The sequence below is a fragment of the Poecilia latipinna genome, unplaced genomic scaffold (genome assembly GCF_001443285.1).
Source record: "Poecilia latipinna isolate Pla-1442-1.1 unplaced genomic scaffold, P_latipinna-1.0 Scaffold208, whole genome shotgun sequence".
Classification (NCBI taxonomy): domain Eukaryota; kingdom Metazoa; phylum Chordata; class Actinopteri; order Cyprinodontiformes; family Poeciliidae; genus Poecilia; species Poecilia latipinna.
The window spans coordinates 268,581-289,828 of record NW_015112824.1 but is presented as its reverse complement, the minus strand read 5'-3'; the positions used below and the strand labels follow the sequence as shown (position 1 = coordinate 289,828).

General features: G+C 38.7%; 3 protein-coding genes across 9 annotated transcripts in view; 2 read left to right on the top strand and 1 right to left on the bottom strand.

Moving 5' to 3' along the window:
- Window positions 1–10,376, top strand: part of LOC106946824 (lysophosphatidic acid receptor 2-like) — a 31,056-nt gene extending 20,680 nt beyond the window's left edge. For 2 of the 3 annotated variants that reach the window (XM_015031466.1, XM_015031465.1), the window contains 4 exons: window positions 1,389–1,833; window positions 3,286–3,780; window positions 4,812–5,050; window positions 9,301–10,376. In XM_015031466.1, the coding sequence (XP_014886952.1) occupies window positions 1,581–1,833; window positions 3,286–3,780; window positions 4,812–5,050; window positions 9,301–9,414 (1,101 nt within the window). In that variant the 5' untranslated portion in view covers window positions 1,389–1,580 and the 3' untranslated portion in view covers window positions 9,415–10,376. The remainder of the gene's footprint in view (window positions 1–1,388; window positions 1,834–3,285; window positions 3,781–4,811; window positions 5,051–9,300) is intronic. The other variant, XM_015031467.1, reaches the window with a different exon arrangement.
- A 370-nt stretch (window positions 10,377–10,746) lies between these two features.
- Window positions 10,747–13,013, bottom strand: LOC106946825 (splicing regulatory glutamine/lysine-rich protein 1-like). Its single transcript, XM_015031468.1, has 2 exons — window positions 12,768–13,013; window positions 10,747–11,729 (listed from the first exon to the last, which is right to left on the bottom strand). The coding sequence occupies exon 2, from the start codon at window positions 11,725–11,727 to the stop codon at window positions 11,242–11,244; it is 486 nt and encodes a 161-aa protein (XP_014886954.1). The 5' UTR covers window positions 11,728–11,729; window positions 12,768–13,013; the 3' UTR covers window positions 10,747–11,241.
- A 1,159-nt stretch (window positions 13,014–14,172) lies between these two features.
- LOC106946820 (calmodulin-regulated spectrin-associated protein 3-like) overlaps window positions 14,173–21,248 on the top strand; it is a 24,109-nt gene continuing 17,033 nt past the window's right edge. For 4 of the 5 annotated variants that reach the window (XM_015031460.1, XM_015031461.1, XM_015031462.1 and 1 more), the window contains exons 1-3: window positions 14,175–14,657; window positions 19,898–20,175; window positions 20,999–21,139. In XM_015031460.1, the coding sequence (XP_014886946.1) occupies window positions 14,522–14,657; window positions 19,898–20,175; window positions 20,999–21,139 (555 nt within the window). In that variant the 5' untranslated portion in view covers window positions 14,175–14,521. Of the gene's footprint in view, window positions 14,658–19,897; window positions 20,176–20,998; window positions 21,140–21,248 lie in introns of all 5 variants that reach the window. The other variant, XM_015031459.1, reaches the window with a different exon arrangement.

Sequence of the window (21,248 nt, the reverse complement as noted above, 5' to 3'; positions counted from 1 at the left end):
TACAGAAACTGCCCCGTGCGGGGGGGGGGGGGGGTGGGGGGGGGGGGGGGGGGGGGACTGTTTTCCTGACACTACGTTGTGGGGACTCACTGCTCCTTGTAGGGACCAAAGCGTGGTCCTCACAAAGGGGAAATGTTGTTTTTGGGTCAAGGGTCAGATTTAGGACTAAGGTGTGAATTGAGTTTCAGATAGGGTTAGGTGTGTAATGGTTAGGATAAAGGTAAGGCTTAGGCTGTAGAAACGAATGGAAGTCAGTGGAAAGTCCCCACAAAGATAGCCATGCAAACGTGTGTGTGTGTGCTGCGTACTGGATGTTTGGATTGAGATGGAGTTACATAGTTGGATTGCGTAATTGCGAGGCGTGTCTCAGCCTGCTTGGAGCTGCTCCGCTGTTCCAACTGCCAAGCGGGCTGAGCTTGGATCTGATGGTGCTGCTTTGGGTGTCAAGGGAGATTGGAAAGTAATGTCAGACAGTGTTCGTGACTCTAAATGCAAGTTTACTGTAAACAGAAGATTACAGCGGGTTCCGGGTCTCAAAGTGAAGATGGCTTCAGATCACGGTTCTGCTCGTAACCGTGGTCTGTTCCCTGAATCGCATCCGTGAAGTTTAGTTTGTGTTTGTCTTGTTTCTGTTAGGCTCACGCTAGAATGAGATTATCTCACTATGAAAAATATTGTGTAAGATGGAACATGGTATTTGTGCAAAAAATGTCAAAGTTGTTTCCCATGATTTTTTTTATTTATTTATTTTTTTTTTATATAGAAAAGCAACAATTATATCTGCTGCTACAAAAATAAGCTAAGTGTGACAAACAGGCTTGAAGAAATAAATAGGAGGGTGAAAAACACTTTTTCTCACCACTGCATTTCGCAGTTAATATTAGTTAGTAATTTGAATAGGAAAATGATTGACTCAGAATATTATCTAAAAGATTTACTAGATAAGCTTGTCAGGCAAACTGCTAAATCACAAATGAAACTCCTCCATTATTTACTCATCATAGTCTGTGTCTTTTGTAATGTCATTTTGACATTACAAGCCTTGGTAACAACACATTTCCATTTGTGAATTGGAAAATTTTAGTGAAGTAGTATGGTAAAAAAAAAATAGAATAGAATGGAATTCAACTTTATTGTCATTGCACATGTCACAAGTACAAAGCAATGAAATGCCATAGAGGATTTTATCATTTTTGACCTTTATTTATACTTTAAAACTCCATAAGGGCTGCATTTCTGTTGTACCCATTATAAAGACAATAAAGATCCAATTCTACTGATTTCACTGCTATTTTAGAATCAATGTACTAAATACATTAGTGTTAAAGTTTGTTTTATAATTAATGCTTCTGTTGTCTTTCTAATCTTTTTGTTTTTTTTCTTTGCAGACTTCCCTGATGGTGTTGGAGACGCTTTAGCAAGTGACGGCTTGGAACTTTGGATCTTTTTACTCTGCCTTCTAACTCATGGCAAGCCGACCTCCAACCTGCCAAAGAGCACAGCTGTAAACGCCGCCACAATCTCTGGGCTCTATTGCCTGTCGACAAAGCATCCATCTTTTTCAAGTCTTCTCTGACACCATGTCCAGCACAACTAATAGCAATACATGCCACTATACCGAAAATGTGACTTTTTTTTACAAGAATAGCAATAAAACGATTTCTGAACTCTGGCGCAAACGGGACTATGCGGTCGTCACTTTGGGACTGCTTGTTTGCTTCATAGTTATCTTTTCAAACCTTTTGGTCATATTGGCCATTTTCAAAAACCGACGCTTTCACTTCCCCATCTACTACCTGCTGGGTAATCTGGCTGTTTCAGACTTGTTCTCAGGTAATGTCATTTTAGTTGTTCTCTTGAATGATTTTTATTGGACTGATTAATTATTGTGAATTTTATGCAAGCCCAGGTGAAACTCAATGAATTTAAGTACATGTCTGCTTTTCCTAAAATACTGCACTCTTTATTTGGTAATTTATCTTCCATAATTGACTTCTTTATAATCACACCTTCATAGATTATTAATGTTGGAGGTAATTTATAAATTGTTGGATAAAACACCACTGATCTTTCTATTTGTATATCTCATCAAAGAAACTTTCACAAAATAACACGCGACATCAGAACTAAAAAACAAGTCAGATTGTAACATGTGTTATTGGGACAGTATAGTAAATAATTATATTTATATAGTTAATTGAATGTACATCATAAATATTTTCTTTAAATTTCAGCTGATGGAAATTTAAAGAAAATTTACATTTTAAATGTTTTAAACATTTTAAATTGCTTAGATGTTTTAAACTAACATTTAAAATTGTTTAAGTGTTTTAAACAAAGTTTAATAATTATCATGCTTTTCTTAACTACTATAGGCACACTTTAATTTTGAAATTAAAAAGCAAATTTAAAAAAATGTATTTAATTTAAAGTTTTCATTAGAATAGTAATTCATTGTATTTAAGTGCATTAAGGTCAGCTAAATGCAAAACAAAAGAAAAAATAATGAATTAATGGGTACGAGGCAGCCAAATGTTTCCAGGTACGCAGTTATGCATGCCATGCTGACATCAGATGTCACTATATGACAAAATACCCTCTTAAAACCAAATAAATTATGGCAATTCGTATTCCACAATATGGTAAAGTTTCTACATTGTACAGGAGGAAATGAAGTGAAATGCTTGATTTCAGTATTTTGTGAAATGGAGGAGAATTGGGTTAAGATGAGCCATTTTTTTATATTTACTTCAATGCAATCGTAGTTTGGTAGCTAACTTGTATATCTGCATATATTTCAGAATGTTGTGCATCTCTTCAATCAGTTGGAATGAGTGTAAACATAACTGTTTAGATAAATGACTAAATGTACTCAAATGTGATGATGGTTTGTCAATTTGTAAGGAACCCTGATTCCTTCTTAATTCACAGTGTTGGTCTTGGCTTAGTTAGTCAAGTCAACCACTACTACTACTAACCTCAAATTACATCAGAAGACATTCAGTTCTGTGTTAAAGAAACCAACCTCACCTTGTCTGAAGGTTTTCATTTTGTGTTTTTCTTTGAAATTGGTTTTCTAATCCAGTTCTTCTGTGCATCTATGATAAAATTTGGCTAGTCTTGGCAAATAACAATGAATAAAAAAAAAGTTCAAAGCCTAAAGAAATCATGTACAATGGGTTTGTTTTCTGAAAGGTATTTGAAAGTCTTTGAAGAAACCCTGGTCTTCAAAAGCAATAACCATTTTTAGGTTGTGAAGTAATTTCTTGCAAATTTTCTCCTCAGGCCTTGCCTACCTCCACTTGATGTTTCACACTGGCCCTTGGACCATAAAGCTAAGTCAGTACCAATGGTTTGTTCGCCAAGGGCTAGTCGACACCAGCCTCACGGCCTCCGTCCTCAATCTTCTTGCTGTTGCCATGGAGCGACACCAGACCATCTTCAACATGCAGCTGCACAGCAAGATGAGCATGCGGCGGGTTTGCATCATCATATTTTCCATCTGGGTGGTGTCGATTATTATGGGTCTTTTTCCCACCATGGGATGGAACTGTCTGTGCGACCTGAAGAGATGCTCCACCATGGCGCCGCTCTACAGTCGCAGCTTCCTGGTGTTCTGGGCACTTCTTAACTTGATTACTTTCTCCATAATGGTGGCCATCTACACCCGGATCTTTTTTTATGTGAGGCACAAGAGCAAGCAGATGTCTGAGCACACAACGCCGACCAGACACAAAGAGACTGTTCTCGGCTTGATGAAGACCGTTTCAATGATCCTAGGTGAGTCAGAAACGCATGTTAAATGTCTTCAAAATGAATTCAGAATTTAGTAAAGTTATCTTTGAAATAGTGATTATTTCATCCATTTACTTGGTTTCCTTGGATACACATAAGTATTAAATAAATGCTGCAGGTAGCTGGTATTTTTTTTTGCATTTTCTTTTATTTATTGAAAATCTCCTTTCTTCTTCTGGGAACTGAAAATAGTTGCACTGCTTTGTAAATGCCTCGACATGTCTGTGCTTGTCAGGGCAATCCTTGCTTCCCCAACATACCTGCATTCACGCCTTTCCTCTCACTCAGCTCTTGTTTTTTGCTGCCTTTCCCTTATTTATTTATTTTCTTCCAAATTTTCGCTGCCTCCTTTGCCGCTCCTTAAGACCCGTTGAATTCCTTAAATTTTTAAAAAGTGTTACAAGCCTTTGTCCTGTCACTCTGCAGCCGATTAACCTGTAAACTCTCGAGCGCAGCCGGGCCCGGAGCTGCAAGCATAATTCCAGTTCTGTTTTCAAAAGAGGCTTGGATGACAACCCTGGGCAAGCCTCAGTTTGTAGTCCACTCCAAGCATATGTGCACTTTCAACTTTGAATAATTTGCATTTAAAACTGACTTAATTGGTGTCTTAAACCTGCAGTAGAAGAGGGAAACTTTAGCTTAAACTTAGAGGATAGAGCCAGGTGGCCGTGACCGCTGGGGGTTTGTTTGGCTTTCTAAGGAATGCATGACATGTTTGGTGTCCCAGTGCTTACTACCACATTGTTTTACCATTTCTGTCCAGAGTTTGCATATATTAGTGCTCAGTGTGCCGCACGTGTGCACATTCCTGAGATCCCTAATCAAGTATTATGATAATAAAACCTGATCGTACAGACTAAACCCATTCCACAAGCCGGCTGTTGGTCGGCTGTGAGTCCGTCAGGGAATTTGTAGATCACACTGTTGCCTGGCAACGTCTTCACCTTCACTTCAGAATAACGTTTGTCGATTTTTAAGTTGAGGATCTTCTAACATCTTTGATTTCTCCTCAACAGGCCTCTTCGTGCTCTGCTGGACACCGGGTCTCGTTCTGCTGATGCTCGATGGTCTCGATTGCGAAAGTTGCAAAGTGTTGCGCTACGAGAAGTACTTCCTCGTGCTGGCCGAGTGCAATTCTTTCGTCAACCCCATCGTCTACTGTTTCAGGGACAAAGACATGAGGAAAACCTTCAAAGAGCTGCTGTGCTGCTTGTGCCGCCGGGGCCAGTCTGATAATGACTTTACCACGCTTGAGGTAATGTCTGAAACCAACGAAGATGACAACACCAATATCAAACAGAAAAACTATTCAAAGTAAAAACTGCTTTCGTTTTCAGGTCAGATATCTTAGCCGAGCGCTGCTAGTAACTTTTGGGCAGTTTGATTGTGTCTTAGCCCATTTTACAGGAAATTCTAAACACCAAAGTAGAAATGTCCAAGTACAGCTGGAGCGCAAGCAAAGAAATCTCGCCAGGATATCGGTTTTTACACTAAACGACTAATAATTTACTGTAAGTACTTTTAGATTTTGGATTAGGGTCAAATAGAATGAAGTCCTGACTTATAGAAACCCAACCAAACTGAAATAACCTGTTAATTTGAACAATAAGAAGCAGATGCTAACCTGTTAGCGACTAACAAATTTTTAGTTCTAGCAAATTTGTGTTTTATTGTTTTAGAAGGGAGTTTGTAGAAGGTATCTGGTCTGAATAGCCATCCAATATAAATGGTAAAATGCAGTTATGACAAAGTTCTAAACAGGCTGATTTTTATATAGCTTCGCTAGTCGTACTGACCACTGAAATGGTTTTTCACGCTGTCTTTCACTCATTTACACATTCATACACCAATAATCATCATATTGCAAGAATACATGCTAAAATACGTTAAAACCCCAAATTATGTCGTAAAATGACTTTTTTTGTCTTGGCTGGAAACTTCATGTTTTTGGCAACAATTGGCTTATTAATTAACTTAAATTTTTTGTAATTCAAGTGGTCTTTTATCGTTGCTTTTGCATCCATAGGTAGTCTGTAGATTAAGTTAGACTTATTGTCTTCTAATTTTAGTTCATTTGTAGTGAGTACGTTTTAGTTGAATCTATGTAGAGTTGATTTTTGATCTTTGATTTGCTTTACTTTTAGTTTACCACATTTAATCTAAGATTTTCATTTCAAATGTAAGCGTGCAGAATTTGGTCTTCCTTTGGTCACGTTAGTTCACTAGGACGTAAACTCTACACGGCTGACGTCATTTCCTTTTTTCTTATCAGCTTGGCTGAAAAAAAAAAACAGAATAAATGGTTTTCATCTGGAAGCATAAAATAATGCAAAGATTATGTTTCAGTCGCAAATTCTCTGATAAAATTGTGAAAAGCAGTTTCACAGTGGAAACATTGACTCCTGTGAGAAGATGGGTGTTTCTGTTCTTTGTAAGAGAACAAAGAAAAAGCCTGAAGGCTTTTCAGTTTTAGCATAACTCTCCACCTGTCGCCTCGCGTTTAGCCTCATTGTTGTGATCTGTTCATCCGCTCCATGCGCGACCTGGTCCACTTGCCTTGGCTCCATTTTGTTCAGCCTGATTTGCGAAGCATCCGAGTCCATCAGCCTTTCTGTAAAGTACGTGTCAAGTTTTTGCATCTTTATTGACTTTTGTCAATGCTGCTATGATGTGCAGGAGAGCATGAACCTATGACGGACTATATGGCTTGATAGGAAAACAATTATGCATTATGCTTACCGAAGTCTGCTTTTCTGTCAGTTGATATGCATCGGTAAGTAAAACAGGTTTCTTTCTGGAAGTTTCTAACAGTGGGGAGGTTCCTGTTGTTCACCGCGAACATGCAGACGTCACCTTGTTTATTTTCATGGAACTGTTTACATCCATCGCTGCCATGATTTTTAATGACTTGTCTCATAAACAAGCTTATTCATAGGAGATTTTACTTTTATTTCTTATTAAACTTGTAGTGTTGTTTTTTTTTTGTTTTTTACATTAGCAGAATATAGACAAAGATTTGCACACATTTGCAATGGAAACTCTGCTATTTTGAGTTTCTTTGAACTTATTTTGTACACGGAATGTCCCCCATCCACATTTTTGTCACACCTGCAGGCTCGGTTTCTGCATCATGTCTGCATGTTAGAGTGCTACGCTCTAGGGTTTTTACCATCCCAATGATCTTCTGTACGTTCAGTACATTCTACTGTTGATATTCAGTTACTCTGCAAGTACCGACTGGCCTCAGTAATTCGCTGTCGGGATTAGTCAGACGGCCTTGTAGTAATATTTCCATCCGCATCTCATACAGTTCACATTGACCCAATTCAATAAACATGTTTTCTCCCGGCAGAAAAAGTCCGGAGAGACTTTGATTAGACCTTTTAAGGGCTTTACTGCTTTCTTTTTTTTTTTTTTATTTGCTAAACTCACCCAAATTCCTGGAAGCATTCCTCTGCCTCATGCTAATGTTAATTAGTTGATCGTCACCACAACATTTCTGCCTCATCAGTGCAGTGTTTATGAGTGTGTGTGTGTCTGTGTTCTTTTGTTGTAGTGTCTTAACTTGATCCAGATGTTTACGGGGTTTTATACCAGGTCACGCTTCTTGCCACACATCCTCTGACTTGATACTCCGGCATGTGCGTTGTAAATATGCCCTCACGCAACACCAGCAGGAAAATGCAGTTGCGCGTATCTCGTCTGTGTCCACATCAACATGTTGACGTAAGAGCGCCAGGAGAATATTTTCTGTGTTTTTTGTTGTTGTTGCTCAATGTCCAGGCTGGACAAAGACGAATATCTCTCGGCTTCCGTTGTGCTTTTGTTGGCAAGATCTGCACTCCCTCATGCAATTTAAAGAAAACTATAATTCATTTATGACAACCACGTTTGTAAAGCCACACAAAATCATTGTCTATATTTCAGTTAAGTCATTAAAACGCATATATACTTTTTTTATATATACATATATAGAAATATTTTACTGATGGTGCTGGGATTTCATTTTATATTCATATTATTTTTGTAAAAACATTACAACTATTGAAAATAAATGTCCAACATGGCTACGTGTGTGTTTTTATCTCATTGTCCACCTGCTGTGTTTGGTTAGGACTTCTTTTGTTACATATATAAATATCTCACACTGAAGTCGTGCAGTTTATTGAAAAAGTTTTTAACTTTAATTTTAAGGCGGTTCACATGTCCGCTGTGAATCATGGTAGTGGCAGCATCATGCAGACGCTGCAAAAGACTGAGACGGACCCTGAGACATTTGAACCTCTACATTAAATTATATCTATGCTTTTGAAAGTCCAGATCCAAAGCATTGTTGAGAATCTGTGGCGAAACCTTTACGTTTGTTTCAAAGATGCTCTCCTTCCTCTCTGACTGAGTTTGACAGGTTTTGTGAAAAAAAGAATTACCAAATTTCTTTCAGTGAATTCATGTGCTAAGCTGGTATAAACGCCCCTCCAAAATAAACAAAAGAAAAACAAGTTGTCGTTGTAACTGCAGCAGCAGATGATTCAGCAGGGGGGGGGAGGTGTTGAATTCAAACGCACGACAATGTTTTGAAGTTTTTATTGGTAAGGCAAATGAAAACCGGTTCCATTTCGCTTTCCTTCCACGTTGCAGTTTGACTTTACGTTGGTCTGTCACATAAAATCTGCATAAAATGAACGAAAACTTCTGGTTGGTAAATTTTAATGTTTGAATCTTTTTTTTTTTTTTAATGACATGTTGCAACAAAACAAACGCACAGCTCGGTGAAAACAATAACTTTATTATCTAATAAGAAACACTGAGGATGACAAAGAACTTTAAAATGTCTGTGATCTGTTATTCAGTCCATGATGTTCAGCCAGTCTCAACTATTTTGGGTTTTGTTCTCGTTTCAGTCAAATTTGGTTCTGAATCCAGATGCGGTTGGATTAGTTATAATATGTATGATCAAACTATTATTACAGTCCAGATTAAACCATTTAACCATTTAGTTTAGTTTTGGATAACGGTGATAACTGTCATGCCCTGCGACAGACTGGCGACCTGTCCAGGATGAACCCCGCCTCTCGCCCGGAACGTTAGCTGGAGATAGGCACCAGCACCCCTCCCGACCCCACTGAGGGACAAGGGTGTTCAGAAAATGGATGGATGGATGGATGGATGATAACTGTCATAAACTAAAGATTTTTGTTTTTTGCTCTTGGCGCCCCCTTGTGACATAACACCCTGGGAAGACTGTATTTTAAAAGAAAAAACGCCACTCTCTAGCTATTGTTTTGGTTGGGTTGTTTTGTTTTTTTTAATGTCTTTCTCTTCTTGGGTTCTTTGCCTCTTTTTGCTGGTTTGGACTCGACTAACTCCCTCTCCATTGTTTTTCTTTCTTTTTCTCTCCACTCCACTCACCCTTCTGCAAACAACCCGTTATTTCTCCTCTCCGGTCCTCCTCCTTCTTTTTTCCATCTTGCCTCTACTTTCGCCTCTCCTGCTCTCTGCCTGCAGGAGTCGAGGCTTCGCACCATCCGGAAGGCGGCAGAGGCCAACGGGTTGCCTCTCATGAATCACGTGTCGGAGGATCACGCCGCCGCCTCAGACAGCTTCAATGATACGACCTGAAACGCCCCCTTAACCGTATCTACCGATGTTCGAATGCTTTGAAAGAAGATTGTGCGCCTCTGACGGGCAGACGGACATGAAATCCGAGTGATTCCAATACTTTTCTTAATAGACTTGAACTGCTTCTGAATGCGAGCTGCACTCCGGTTTTATCTCGGTCTTCAGAGAAGAAGCTCTCCACAAATCAGCACCAAGAACAGCATGATGGCGTGCAGAAGAAGGGAAAGGACTGTTACTAAGGTGGCCATTTTTGGAAAAGACCAATGCAATGTAAGCGCTGCCACACTGTGTGTGCAAAGGCTGCTACATCAACTCGTCAACCTCTCTTCCTGTAGCTTAGAAACATTATTGCTGAAGTGAAAAACAGTTTAACAGCTTAAAAACTGCTTTGAATTACTCTTTGTGGAACATTTAATACTTGCTCTCTCACGTTGATTTCATAAGTCGGAGCTCATGTAAAAGATAACATTTTCATCACATTGCAAAGAATCCAGATATAATTAGCCATTTTATGAAACACTTTTTTTTTCCCTCCATCGTTTCCCGCTTTTTCTACCAGAAGGCAGCTAAATGTTTGCGACGTAGCTTGGAGATGATGACGTCTGTTTGCACCAGAGATTATTTTATAAAGCAAGCCATTAACTGTAAATAGTTAACGTTGTAACTTATCACTTTTTTTGTGCCTAAAACTGTATTGAAACCGTCTCGTGCCGTGGCTGTTATTAATCTAACATTGATCCCGCAGAGGAAGGAATTCTCCTTTTTACTGTTTTTATTTTACAGCTTAAGAACTGGATTTGTTTGTTGGTGTTTTTTTTTAAATGGTTTAGTTTTTTTTTATTATTATTATTTGGGAGATTTTATCAGAATTAGACTCGCATATTTATCAGATTAAAATATTTTAGGAGCTACATTTTTAATTTTGTTTTAAACCATTTTTTTTTTATCCCAATACAGCACCTCGCAAAAGTATTCACACCCTCTGAATTTTCACACATTTTGTCACCTTACAAACACAAACTTCAGTGTGTTTTACTGGGATTTTATATGCTGCATCACCATAGAGTACTGCAAAATGACAATATGTTTTAAAAAATAACCAAGAAGTGCATTTGCATAGACTTTATGGAGCATGTTGGCTGCGTATGGCTTTCTTCTTGCAGCTGTTCAATAAAGGCTAACTAATTGTGACTTTTGAAGTGAAACGGTTGGATTTGATTTTGTTTGGGAGTTCAGATGGATGCCACAAATCTCATATTTTACTTCTTCTTGTCACATAATGTGACTTTATGTTGGATTCTCACACAGAATCCCAGTAAAATCTATGCTTTGTGGGTTTTATGTGGGAAAAGTTCAACGCCTGTGGATACTGTTGCAGTGTTTGAGTTTTAAAAACTGTTTTTATACATCAGGCTGGCTCGTGAAGGCCTCTGTGTGTTTTTCTTTTTCTAACAATTACCGCTGAAAGTTTTTGTTGCCCAATATGTCTCTGTACTTAAAACTTTTTTTAAGGGATAATTTGAGATGATCTGTTTTGTGCCAATATCCCAGAAGCTTCATTCAAAATCAAATTGATGTTCCTTTTACTTTATTTTATTTTTAGTATCAAGCTGTGCAGCAACCAGGACTAGAAATAAAGCAAATGAATGGTTAAGTACATTTAATATGAAGTGAAACTGACATTTACAAGCTAATACATCACAAATGTTCTACTTTTTACCATAGCTCTCATCGCCTTTGTTTCATTAGTGACGATATAAATCTGTCATTAAAAGCTTTAAATACATGTTTGTCTCTTTTCTTCAAATTCCAGTTTTTTTTTTTTCTTCAGTTGGCGTTGATTTCTGACTGGCGTCTGGGTTTCATGATGTCCTTCAGCTTCTGCAGGGATATTTTGCCTTCATGCGTTTCTTTCAGAGGAGCAGCCTCAGGCTCGGGGCTGGGCTCCTTTTTGCTTTCCGGAGAGAACGTCTTTTTGATCTTGTCTCCCACTCGAGCGAGCCCCTCTCTGTCCTTCTCCTTCTGTCCTTCTGAAGTGTTTGGGTCAGACTTCTTCCTCTCTTTGCTGAGCGAGAGGATCTTCGTCGACTTGGGCGCCTTCTTGTCTCGGGTCAGAGGTATCAAGGCAAACTTCTTCTTGGATTTCTTGTCCTTCTTCAACTTCTCCTGGTGAAGTTGTTTCAGAATGCTTTTCTTTTTGCTTTTCTTCTTCTTCTTTGGCAGCGCCCTCTTCAGTTCTCTGAAGGCATTGCTAAGAGGCGACTTCTTTTTCTTTTTCCAAAATAAGATTTTTTTCAGGGAGGAGTTGCCCATGTCTGTGGAATAAAAAATAAAAAAATCAGGTAAGTTGGGTATAATAATGAAAAAAAAACCACACACACATTGAAATAAACATATTGGGATATAATATATCAGCTTGGCCAATTATAATCTCTCTTCACATCTCAGACTGGACTTTACTTCGCTTGGATTCCCGCCAAAAGAATTTCAACGAGCCAATCAGCGAATAGAAGAAGTTGTGAATGATGACGTCAGTATACACACTAAACCGAACATCAATAGTTATAAACACAAATGCAACAAACAATTACAGAACATGGAAGCAGTAGTTTATAATGTTAAAAGTCAAATCGGTGCACGAGGGTTACAGGTATGATTTGTTACTGGTTTGAATTTAGTTTTAAGGATTCTATATAAATATTTGGAGATGATACCATCTGGAAAATATGCTTTTGTTGTAAATGTTTGGAGGTATGAATATATTTACGCTAAATGATAAAGTTAGCCCCATATACAAATTCTGTTTTAAGAGATCAAATAAAACATCCGTTTTGGTTGAAGTAATATTCAGATTATTTAGCTGGAAAAAAAAAAGACATTTCAGACGAGAATATTTCGGTATAGTAAAAATCGTTCTTTAAAGACGATTATTAGGCATTTCTTTGGGAGTAAATTTTAGGTTACCGCAATAGTGTCGAATTGGTGCATTACGTCACAACCAAACGATTAGTGATTGGGTCAAATTTAAAACCTCAACTGAGACCACGCCTCCAGGAAGCGATAGTGAGCTCAGACCTTATGTAAGAAGCAAATAGAGTAGGTTAAGGGGCTGGTTTCTTTACCAGGCTAATATATGTATTTGAACTAAAATCGAGAATGTTACAAGAAAAAAAAAATCAAACTTTCTTAAATTTTACATAAAGGTACATGAAGTAAACATTTAAAGCTTGCAAAAAAAGTGAGACAACTTTCAATTTAAGACTCAATTTACCATCCAAACACAAGAATAGCCACAGCGTTTTCTTAAACAAAACTGTTTCACATCAACTTGTTACAGAAGGATACCGACTCACCTCAGTCCGGTTAGCTGGTTTCCCTCCCTAGATCCTCCTGAGGTCAGCCTTTACACCTGTCTGAGTCTGACTATGCACTCATCAAGAATCGTTCAAAGATCCACCTTCTCTGTATCTGATGGAAAGATTGACCACGAGACACTTGACTTTATTTCCTTGATGTTTCCCCGCTCGCGGAGCGCTGACAGGAATCGAGAACAAACCAGTTCCTCTGCATTCTGCAGGGCTGATGCTGCTGTTTTCTGCTCTAAAGATACTGAAAGCGAATTTGGCCTCTAAATGGATGTGCACCTTACATATGAAGTAATGAACGGTGCCAAAATGCAATGGAGAAATGTGTTTTGTTGGGATTTTATGGTACAGTGGAATGACAATGAATGTTTTATTTTATTTTATTTTATTTTATTTCAAATAAAAAAAATAAAGTGTGACATGCATTTGTGTTCAGGCCCCCTTTACTCGGATACCAATAAATAATATCATGTTACCCCAGTTGCCTCCAAAAGTACCTGATTAGTGGTCAAAGTTTGTTCTCATGATACATTAATATGTTCAGTTCCACGTCGTATTGTTGCCAATGTAGGTAGAAAAAAAGAGTTTTGTGTCAGTAAAAATGAAGTTCTGACCCATTTACAGTCATGTGCAGCATACAGAACATCTCAGAAATGAATCTCAGAAATTATAAGGATGTTTTTAAGATTGAAAAGTTTAAAAATTTACTAGAAAAAAAACTTACATGTTTGGATTAATCTTTTTGTTTTTCAACCTCAGAGATGCGATTTTATTTCTAAAAACAAATTCTGAGATTTTTTTTTATTTTGCAGAAATATTCCTCTTCTTTTCTATGTCCAATGGCCCTAATATGCCGTCTTGGTTCTGTAAAAGTTATGTGAAGTTTATTTGAGAACCTTAAACATCATGGATAAAACGGGTCAGAGAAGAAGCTAGCTGTTTAAATGGGACACAATATTATGTTATGCTATTCAAAGTTTTGAACATCTCACAGAGCTCTGTTTAATCCATCAGCAAAAAAGAAAAACCCTTGAACTTTTTCACATTTTGTCTAATTCACGTGTTTTGAATGGATCTTATAGACTAAGGCATATTTGAAAAGTGACATCAAAATGTGTTTTTTTATTCTAAATGTAATAAAAATTATAAAAGTGTGTCGTTCACTCTTTATAGTAAGTAATTTTAAAGATCTCAACTGATTATGAATCGATTAGAAATCGTAGTGAATCAGGAAGATGTGTTTGATAAAGGGTGCCCTCTTGTGGAGAAATCGAGACACTGCTACGGGAATCTCCCCAATCCCAAATCTTTAAATTGTCACCGAGAGCGTTTATGTTTCGTATTTATTAAGAACACAAAAAAACAAAAACAAAGAAAGAATAAAAAGTGTCCGACTTGACGTCTATAAGCGTCAACGAAGCAAAAATAAAGGATTTGATGTAGATATTGAGCTTTGCTTGCTTTCTGTCAGAGATGTGACGTTTCGGGGGGGCGTGGAGCCTCATTGATTTAAGTGAATCGGTGTCTTTTCCACATATAGTGGTTATTAATAAATTCCAACGGTAAGTGACGTATACCAGCAAATTTCTTTAAAACATTTTTAGTTCTTAAGCTGTGAGAGGACGTGTTTGCATCACAGGGTCCTCCTTCATCACTCCTCCTCCACCTCCACCTCCTCCTCATCATCATCATCATCCTGCTGCTGCTGCTGCTGCTGCTCCTTCTTCCTCCACATCGCAGCCATGGTGGACTCTCCCAACGCCATGAAGAAAACCTTCACGGTGCCGGAGATCAAGCCGCTGGACAAGTACGACTTCGCCCGGGCCAGGATGTGCGCCAGCGTCCGGTGGCTGCTGTCCAAGTCGTACGGCTCTGCAGGTACGGGCTCCCCCATCACCGGGGGCGCCTCTTGGGGTGGGGCGCTTTAATGCCTGATCCCGCTATAGATGGAGCGCTGAGTTGTTGTTGCTGTTGTTGTTCTTCTGGGGAGGAAACCGTGAGCATCTTTTCGCTCAGCGTCCTCCTTAGTGAAGAAGCCCGGACTGACGCTGCTCCTGTCGCCGCGGCCTACCGGCGTTCCCCCCCCCCCTTCGGTAGATGGGGCGCTGAACTGCTGCAAGGCTTTCAGCCAATTATTAGACGTGAAAATAAGGCTTCTCAGGAGGAAATTCCTCCCGTGGTCCGTGATGCGTGAAGTAGCTGCACGGGCTGCAATGCAACAAAGCCCATTGTGAGAGTCAGTCCGTCAGGCCCGTGGAGCGTTTTTAATTTATTTATATTGAGTCAGTCCCAACAGAAGATGCTTTATTTCTGTCTGTCTCCGTTAGGAACCGGGTTTTGTGCGCTGCACATGGCTGTAAATGGGTCAGAGCTTCATAATTGTGTCAGTGTTACGCACGCACGCGGGGTTACTGCGGGAGCGCGTGCTGGTGTATAGTGAAGGTGACACGGTGAGAAAACGGAGTATTTATTTTTTTTTTAAGGAAATATCTGCTACAAAAATCAATTACCATAAATGCAAAAACGTCTATGGAGACACATTTTCGAAATCTGCATGTCACGTTCATTTGTTCTGCAAGATGCACGCGCGCAGAATAAAGCGCAGTCTGCTGCAGCCTCGTTTCATTCTGCCTTTCTGATGCTTGGATGACGTTTTTCTTCTTATCGATCGGGAACGTGGTATCGATCCGTCATTGGTTTTCATTTTAGGCTAATTTATTATCTGTCCATCCACCCTCCTCACCTGGAAGATGACCGAAAATCAGTTTTTCTTTTCATATTTTTCATTTGATTCATTTTTTAAATTTAATTCACTCAATAAATATGAATAGTATAACAAGTAAAAGAAATCATGAATTAACTTTTTATTAGCATAAAAAGACAATTAACTATTCAGCTCGGAAGACTTACAAAATACACAACTAAACGTAAGCTTATTCAACGCTAACCCTTCATCATAATGATTTTTCAAATGCTCTGTTAAATGCAGAAACAGATTTAGTTTTTTTTATCTCGCTAAGATTGTTCCATACACTGACATCTTTAATTGAAACACGTTTTTCTGTCCTTTCTGAATCTAATGTTTTAGTTTAAGCTATTAAACGAGTAGTGCTGATGACAAGTTTAATATCACGATAAATCACGATATGAGCGTTTCATATCACTCAATGTCAATAATTTTGGCGATATCAATAACTGAAATATTGCCAAAATTGTGGCATCGTCTTTCCTGTTTTATCCAGTTTTCTCTTCATACTGTTATTTTTATTATTACTATTTTGAAGCAGTTATGAGTAAAGGTGACAAAACCTGAAGCTGCTGCTACCCAAGTTACTCAATGGGTTGTTGCTAGGCAACCACAGACAGCCAGCCAACCAAGCTTTCCTCACTGAGGTTGAGCTGCTAAAGCAGAATGCTGTGCCGCTGTGTCGAAGTTCAGTGAAGATTCTTTAAATTGAACATTGAATATTCTATCAGATGTATTAGCTATTGATATTGATTGTGTGTCTATATTGTAAATGATTTCTTGTCCAGCCGAAATGAATATATAATCCTTAAGCAAACTGGAGAGAGAACATTTTGATGCAATCACAAATTCTGTGTTATTCTGGGTGAGTGTTTTTATTAAAATTGGTTATATCCTGGCAGAGAACCAGTTTTTCAGTATAGTTAGTTTAAATATGGTTATGATCAGAGGCCTTCAGGAGTGTGATATTAGCCTGCATTACCCAAAATGGCAGTTTTGATGTGTGTTTGGGGTTATTGTGCTGTTTGACCAGTTAAGCGAAGGTAGAGGTAAAGGTTTTGGAAAAAGTCCTCCTTTATCATTTCATCAGCCATGTGCAATTAGGGCTGTGTAATTTTATCAATTACACGATATTGATCAATATTTCATTTCCCCAGGAAGTATCGATTTTCCATCCATGAGTATTGATATATTAAATCCTACTTTGAGTTTTATGTCAAATCCACAAGTTAAATGAGTTATTAAAAATGTCACGTATTAAAACAACCAGTTACAATTAATTAAATAATGAAATGAAATAGATTAATTGCATTATCTAATATAAGTGAATAAGATATGAAAAAGGTTACTTTTCTGCATAACTAAATACACAAAGCCAAACAATTAACAGTTAAACAAAGCAAATGTATAACAAAAACAACATTTATTACACCAATATGACACCATCAGTTCAATTAATTTAATGCAAGTCCATGGAACAATGACAAAATCACTCTGTCCCCCTAAAATCGTTCAGAAAATTGTATAAATGTATCACATCAAGCCGTATTGCTGGTTGAATATCATGATATATATTGTATCATGAGCAGAATATCGCATATTGTATTGTATTGTATCACTACAATGCAATACAGCATAGTATCGCTACAGCCTTATGTGTAATGCACCAGTACTACTGGCAGGAAAACATATCCTCAGCATGATGCTACCACCCTCATGCCTTACAGCGAGATTAGTAAGTTAACCCTTGATTGATTCAAACACTCCGCTTGTTGTAGTGATCAAATAGCATGTCTGACCATGAAAGCTTTTTTGGGTTCACTGGTGAAAGTGACAAATTCAAATTTTATGTTTTTTTTTCTTTTTGTCTTGGCCAGCATGACTTTATTTTGAAAAATCCCACTGCTGTTCCAGCAGCTTGGGCTGTTCTTGGACTTTAATTACCCAATTTTCTTTCATCTGAGGGTGACAGATTAGTGGGACAGCTGGTATTTGGGTGGATAAGCCTGAAATCTGCACATTATAGAAGCTAAACCTGAGGTTTGACCTAGCTGAGCTTTTTTTTTTTTTCTGTCTTTGTCAGCTTGTGAATTAAAGACTTCCTTCGTTCATCATCGGCTGCTTGTCTCAGGGTCCAAACTCTGCTGAGTAACACGGTGATGTCACTGTATTTCTTCTCCATGTTTGGAGACCTGATTGGTCTGGAGGAAAGATTGCGTAAATACTCAGTCTCTCCTGGTGATTATGGGACCTTTCCGCGTAATTATGAGATCTTATCTCATTTCCAAGATCCGTAACTCGTTTCTTTATCTGTAATTATAGTTTCTTTAGTGAAATGCGTTGCACTTCAGCAGAAATGTGCGCTGGTGGTGACATTAAAACACTCCTTAATTTGCGGATCTAAAAATGAGAAAAGTAGACTTTCCCACAACATGGAATCTACAATTCCATGTTGTCTACAATCAGTCTACAATCTACAATCTACAAATCAGTCCCTGCTGAGAATGAAAACGTGTTCGTTTTCCTACATGCGTGTTTTCCTGTAATGCCTCAAAATGTAACTTATCTCTTGTTAGTGTTGTTTACATCATGGCCCCTGCTCTGCAGTCCCGTCTCATTGCTTCAGCCCTGATCGGGACAAATGGCTGCATGGTTTCCATGGCGACCAAAGGCCCCTTTTCCTCCCTGGAGCAGCAGAAAGAGCAAGACAGCATCCCCCCACCTCCGCTCTCACCGCCCCTCACCGGATCGTGTCACTCAGCTGTGAAGTCCTGCTGATGAAGGGTCAGAGGATGAGGGGAAGGCGGGGCTTACATGAGGAACGCCACCCAAATCAGGAAAGATCAAATCACTTCTTGGCTTCATTAGATATCATGTTCAGACACAAAACAGCAGCTGTTTTGGAAGAGCTGCAGAGTCTGAGGTTTCATTTCCTTCCAGTTTTAAGGATCATCCAGAACAGGAATGTGGGTCAGCTGTGGAAGAGAGCATGAAAAGATCCACTCATACTGGTCTGAGATGACTGCTCTCTCTCTCTCTGCCTGTCTTATCAGAGTTGAGCTGTTCATGCACATGATGACATTATCCTCTCCTGACTTTACCGTCACCTAATTCCCGCTGTCAGGAAAAAACGCCTCAGGCTTTTTCCAGAACTTACTCTGGTTTTTATCTTTCCTTTTCTTCTACATCCTCTAGCGCAGTAATGCTGCAGTTTCATGTGCACCAACCTGCAGCAGAGCCTCACCAGGGATTTCCTTATCAGAGAACAATGCAGAGTTGACCTTTTTTCTTTTTCTTCTTTTTACGTCTCATATCTGCAGAAAGGTCAAACATTTCCTCTATCTGCACCAAACTGCTTGGCATAAAATGAGAGATCAGTACCTTTATTTCAAATAGTTGTAATGAAGATTTTATCATTTTTAATAAACTCGTTCAAATTTTTATGCTATCTTTCATTTTTCAGGCACAAAGTGTATCGTTCTCCTTAGTAGGCATGATGTCATCATCATTCAGCTTCAGCTTTATTTATCGGTTAGCTAACAAGGACAAAACAGGAAGTCTCTTGACTGATATAAATCTTAATGCATCAACAAATCACCTCTTTTGTATAAAAGTATATTCAGAATGAGTTTGTATTAGTTTGTGTGTCCACAGCTCCATGAGCCAATGATATTTCATTGTATCTCTGTAAGAACCAGTAAATGAAATGTGTTTCACCAAAAACCTACTTTAATAATTCCCCAAAAAATTAGAAGAAAACCTTCCATCATTTCCCGTCTCTTTTCCCGGCACTGTATGGTAAACAGTCTGAATTTACATCATACTCTTAAAATCATTGCAATCACTCAAATATTTCCTTAGACGTGTTTTACAAAGCCCAGATGTTTAACCTATTCAAGAAAATGTTCTTGTGTCACGTCAGCTATCTTGTTTTTTGCTTTTAACTAAAACAACTTAATGCAAGTATTCATAGTCCTTGAGCTTTTCCATATTTTGTCACTTTACAGCCACAAACATAAATATATTTCAATGGAATTTTATGTGAAAAACCAACAGAAAGTGGTGTAAAACTGTGGAGTGAAAAATAAATTATTTTTTTACCTTTTTTTAATTTTTTTACGAATAAAAAAATAAAACACCTGCCCCATTTTGCTGAGTTGCCTTCACATGTCGCTTGACCACCTGTGTGTAACCTAATCTAAGTACAAATACAGCTGCTGAAAAGTCCAAGGCTTATGAATACCTTTGCAAGCCCCTGTAGCCTTTGATCATCTTTTGATTAAGGATCCTAAATCTGACTAGAGGTTTGGTCTATTTCAAAGTAGTGCATCCAGACGGACCGTCTGACTCCAGGTTCTCTTTACGTTTCCAGAAAACGTCCCAGTGGAGCTCCGGGAGCCGCTGTACAGGGACCAGTACGAAGAAGAGCACCTGAAGCCGTCCGTCGCCAAGCTGCTCCTCTCCCCAGAGATCTACTGTCGAACCCAGGCCCTGCTGGCTCAGGGACACAAGGGCCCCGATCCAGCGTCGCAGGGGCCCCCGGCCGACAACTCGGCTCTCCTGCAGTTCCTCACCAAGAAAGGGTTCTGCCCGAAGGTGCAGGAGGCCGACGTCACCGAGGAGGACCTGAGCAAGAACCCCATCAACACGGTGCGTCTGAGTGTGCTACGTTTCCAGAGAAGAGAAATAACAAAAGGAAGAGTTGAATATATATTTATATATAATTACATTTATGTAAACATTTACTGTTATGACATCAACTGTATCAAAGTCAGTGTGTAACGTTGCATAATAGACCAGGGATGCGCGATATATCGGCGTTAACATTGGTATCGATATTAGTTATTTTTTAACATAGTGTTATTGGCCCGATCAATAAAATTGCAATCAATATTTATTTCCATCATGTTTCCCTTTGTTTCTGGAGGGGAGTAAAGGAGGATGATCATGTGATATTTGTGACGGTCCACGCATATAATATCGGTAAATATCGGTTAGCAATACTAATATTGGATATTGATATTGCCGCAAATTTTCATATTGGTGCATCTTCACATTATGCAGCTGTAGTGCAAACAAAAAATATTTGCATTGTTTTCACAAATCAAAGGTGATCAACAAAATTTGACAATATGACAACAAAAAAACCTTCAATTGAAAGTGAAACTGATTTCTACAAAATAATGACATTTAATTCCAAACAGGTAACATAAAATGAGTGACTGAATAAATATTCTCTGTTAATCCACATCTAGTGAAGTGAATCACTTAATGCAAATATTTTTATTTAATCATCATCCTGTAGGAATACATTTTCACTTTGACATTGAAGGGTTTTTTGACATTAAAATTTTGTTGATCATTATCGATTTGTAAAAACAATAAAAGAGCAAAAACATCGAACAGTTTGCTGCCAGTTTTGGATCCGTTTCCCCTCGGTACTGATCAGATTGTCTCCATCTGATCGATGCAGAAAGCGCATCTGGCCCTCATCGATTCGCTGATGTCACTATCTGCCAAAGGGACGACAGAGCAGGTCAAGATGGCGGCCGAGGCGGAGCAGATCGGCGTCGGGGCGCCGTGGGAGAACGCTCTGCTGTTCTGGGTCAACCGGGTGAGGCTCCAGTACCAAGCAGAGTTCTGGTTTCTGTCAGGTTTTGTGGTTTAAACCTCAAAGATTTTATTTGTGATCATCTCAGCACAACTTTACGAGGATTTGTTTC

Excerpts from the sequence above, each read along its gene's own strand:
- LOC106946825 (XM_015031468.1), bottom strand. The coding sequence starts at position 11,727 with ATGGGCAACTCCTCCCTGAAAAAAATCTTATTTTGGAAAAAGAAAAAG.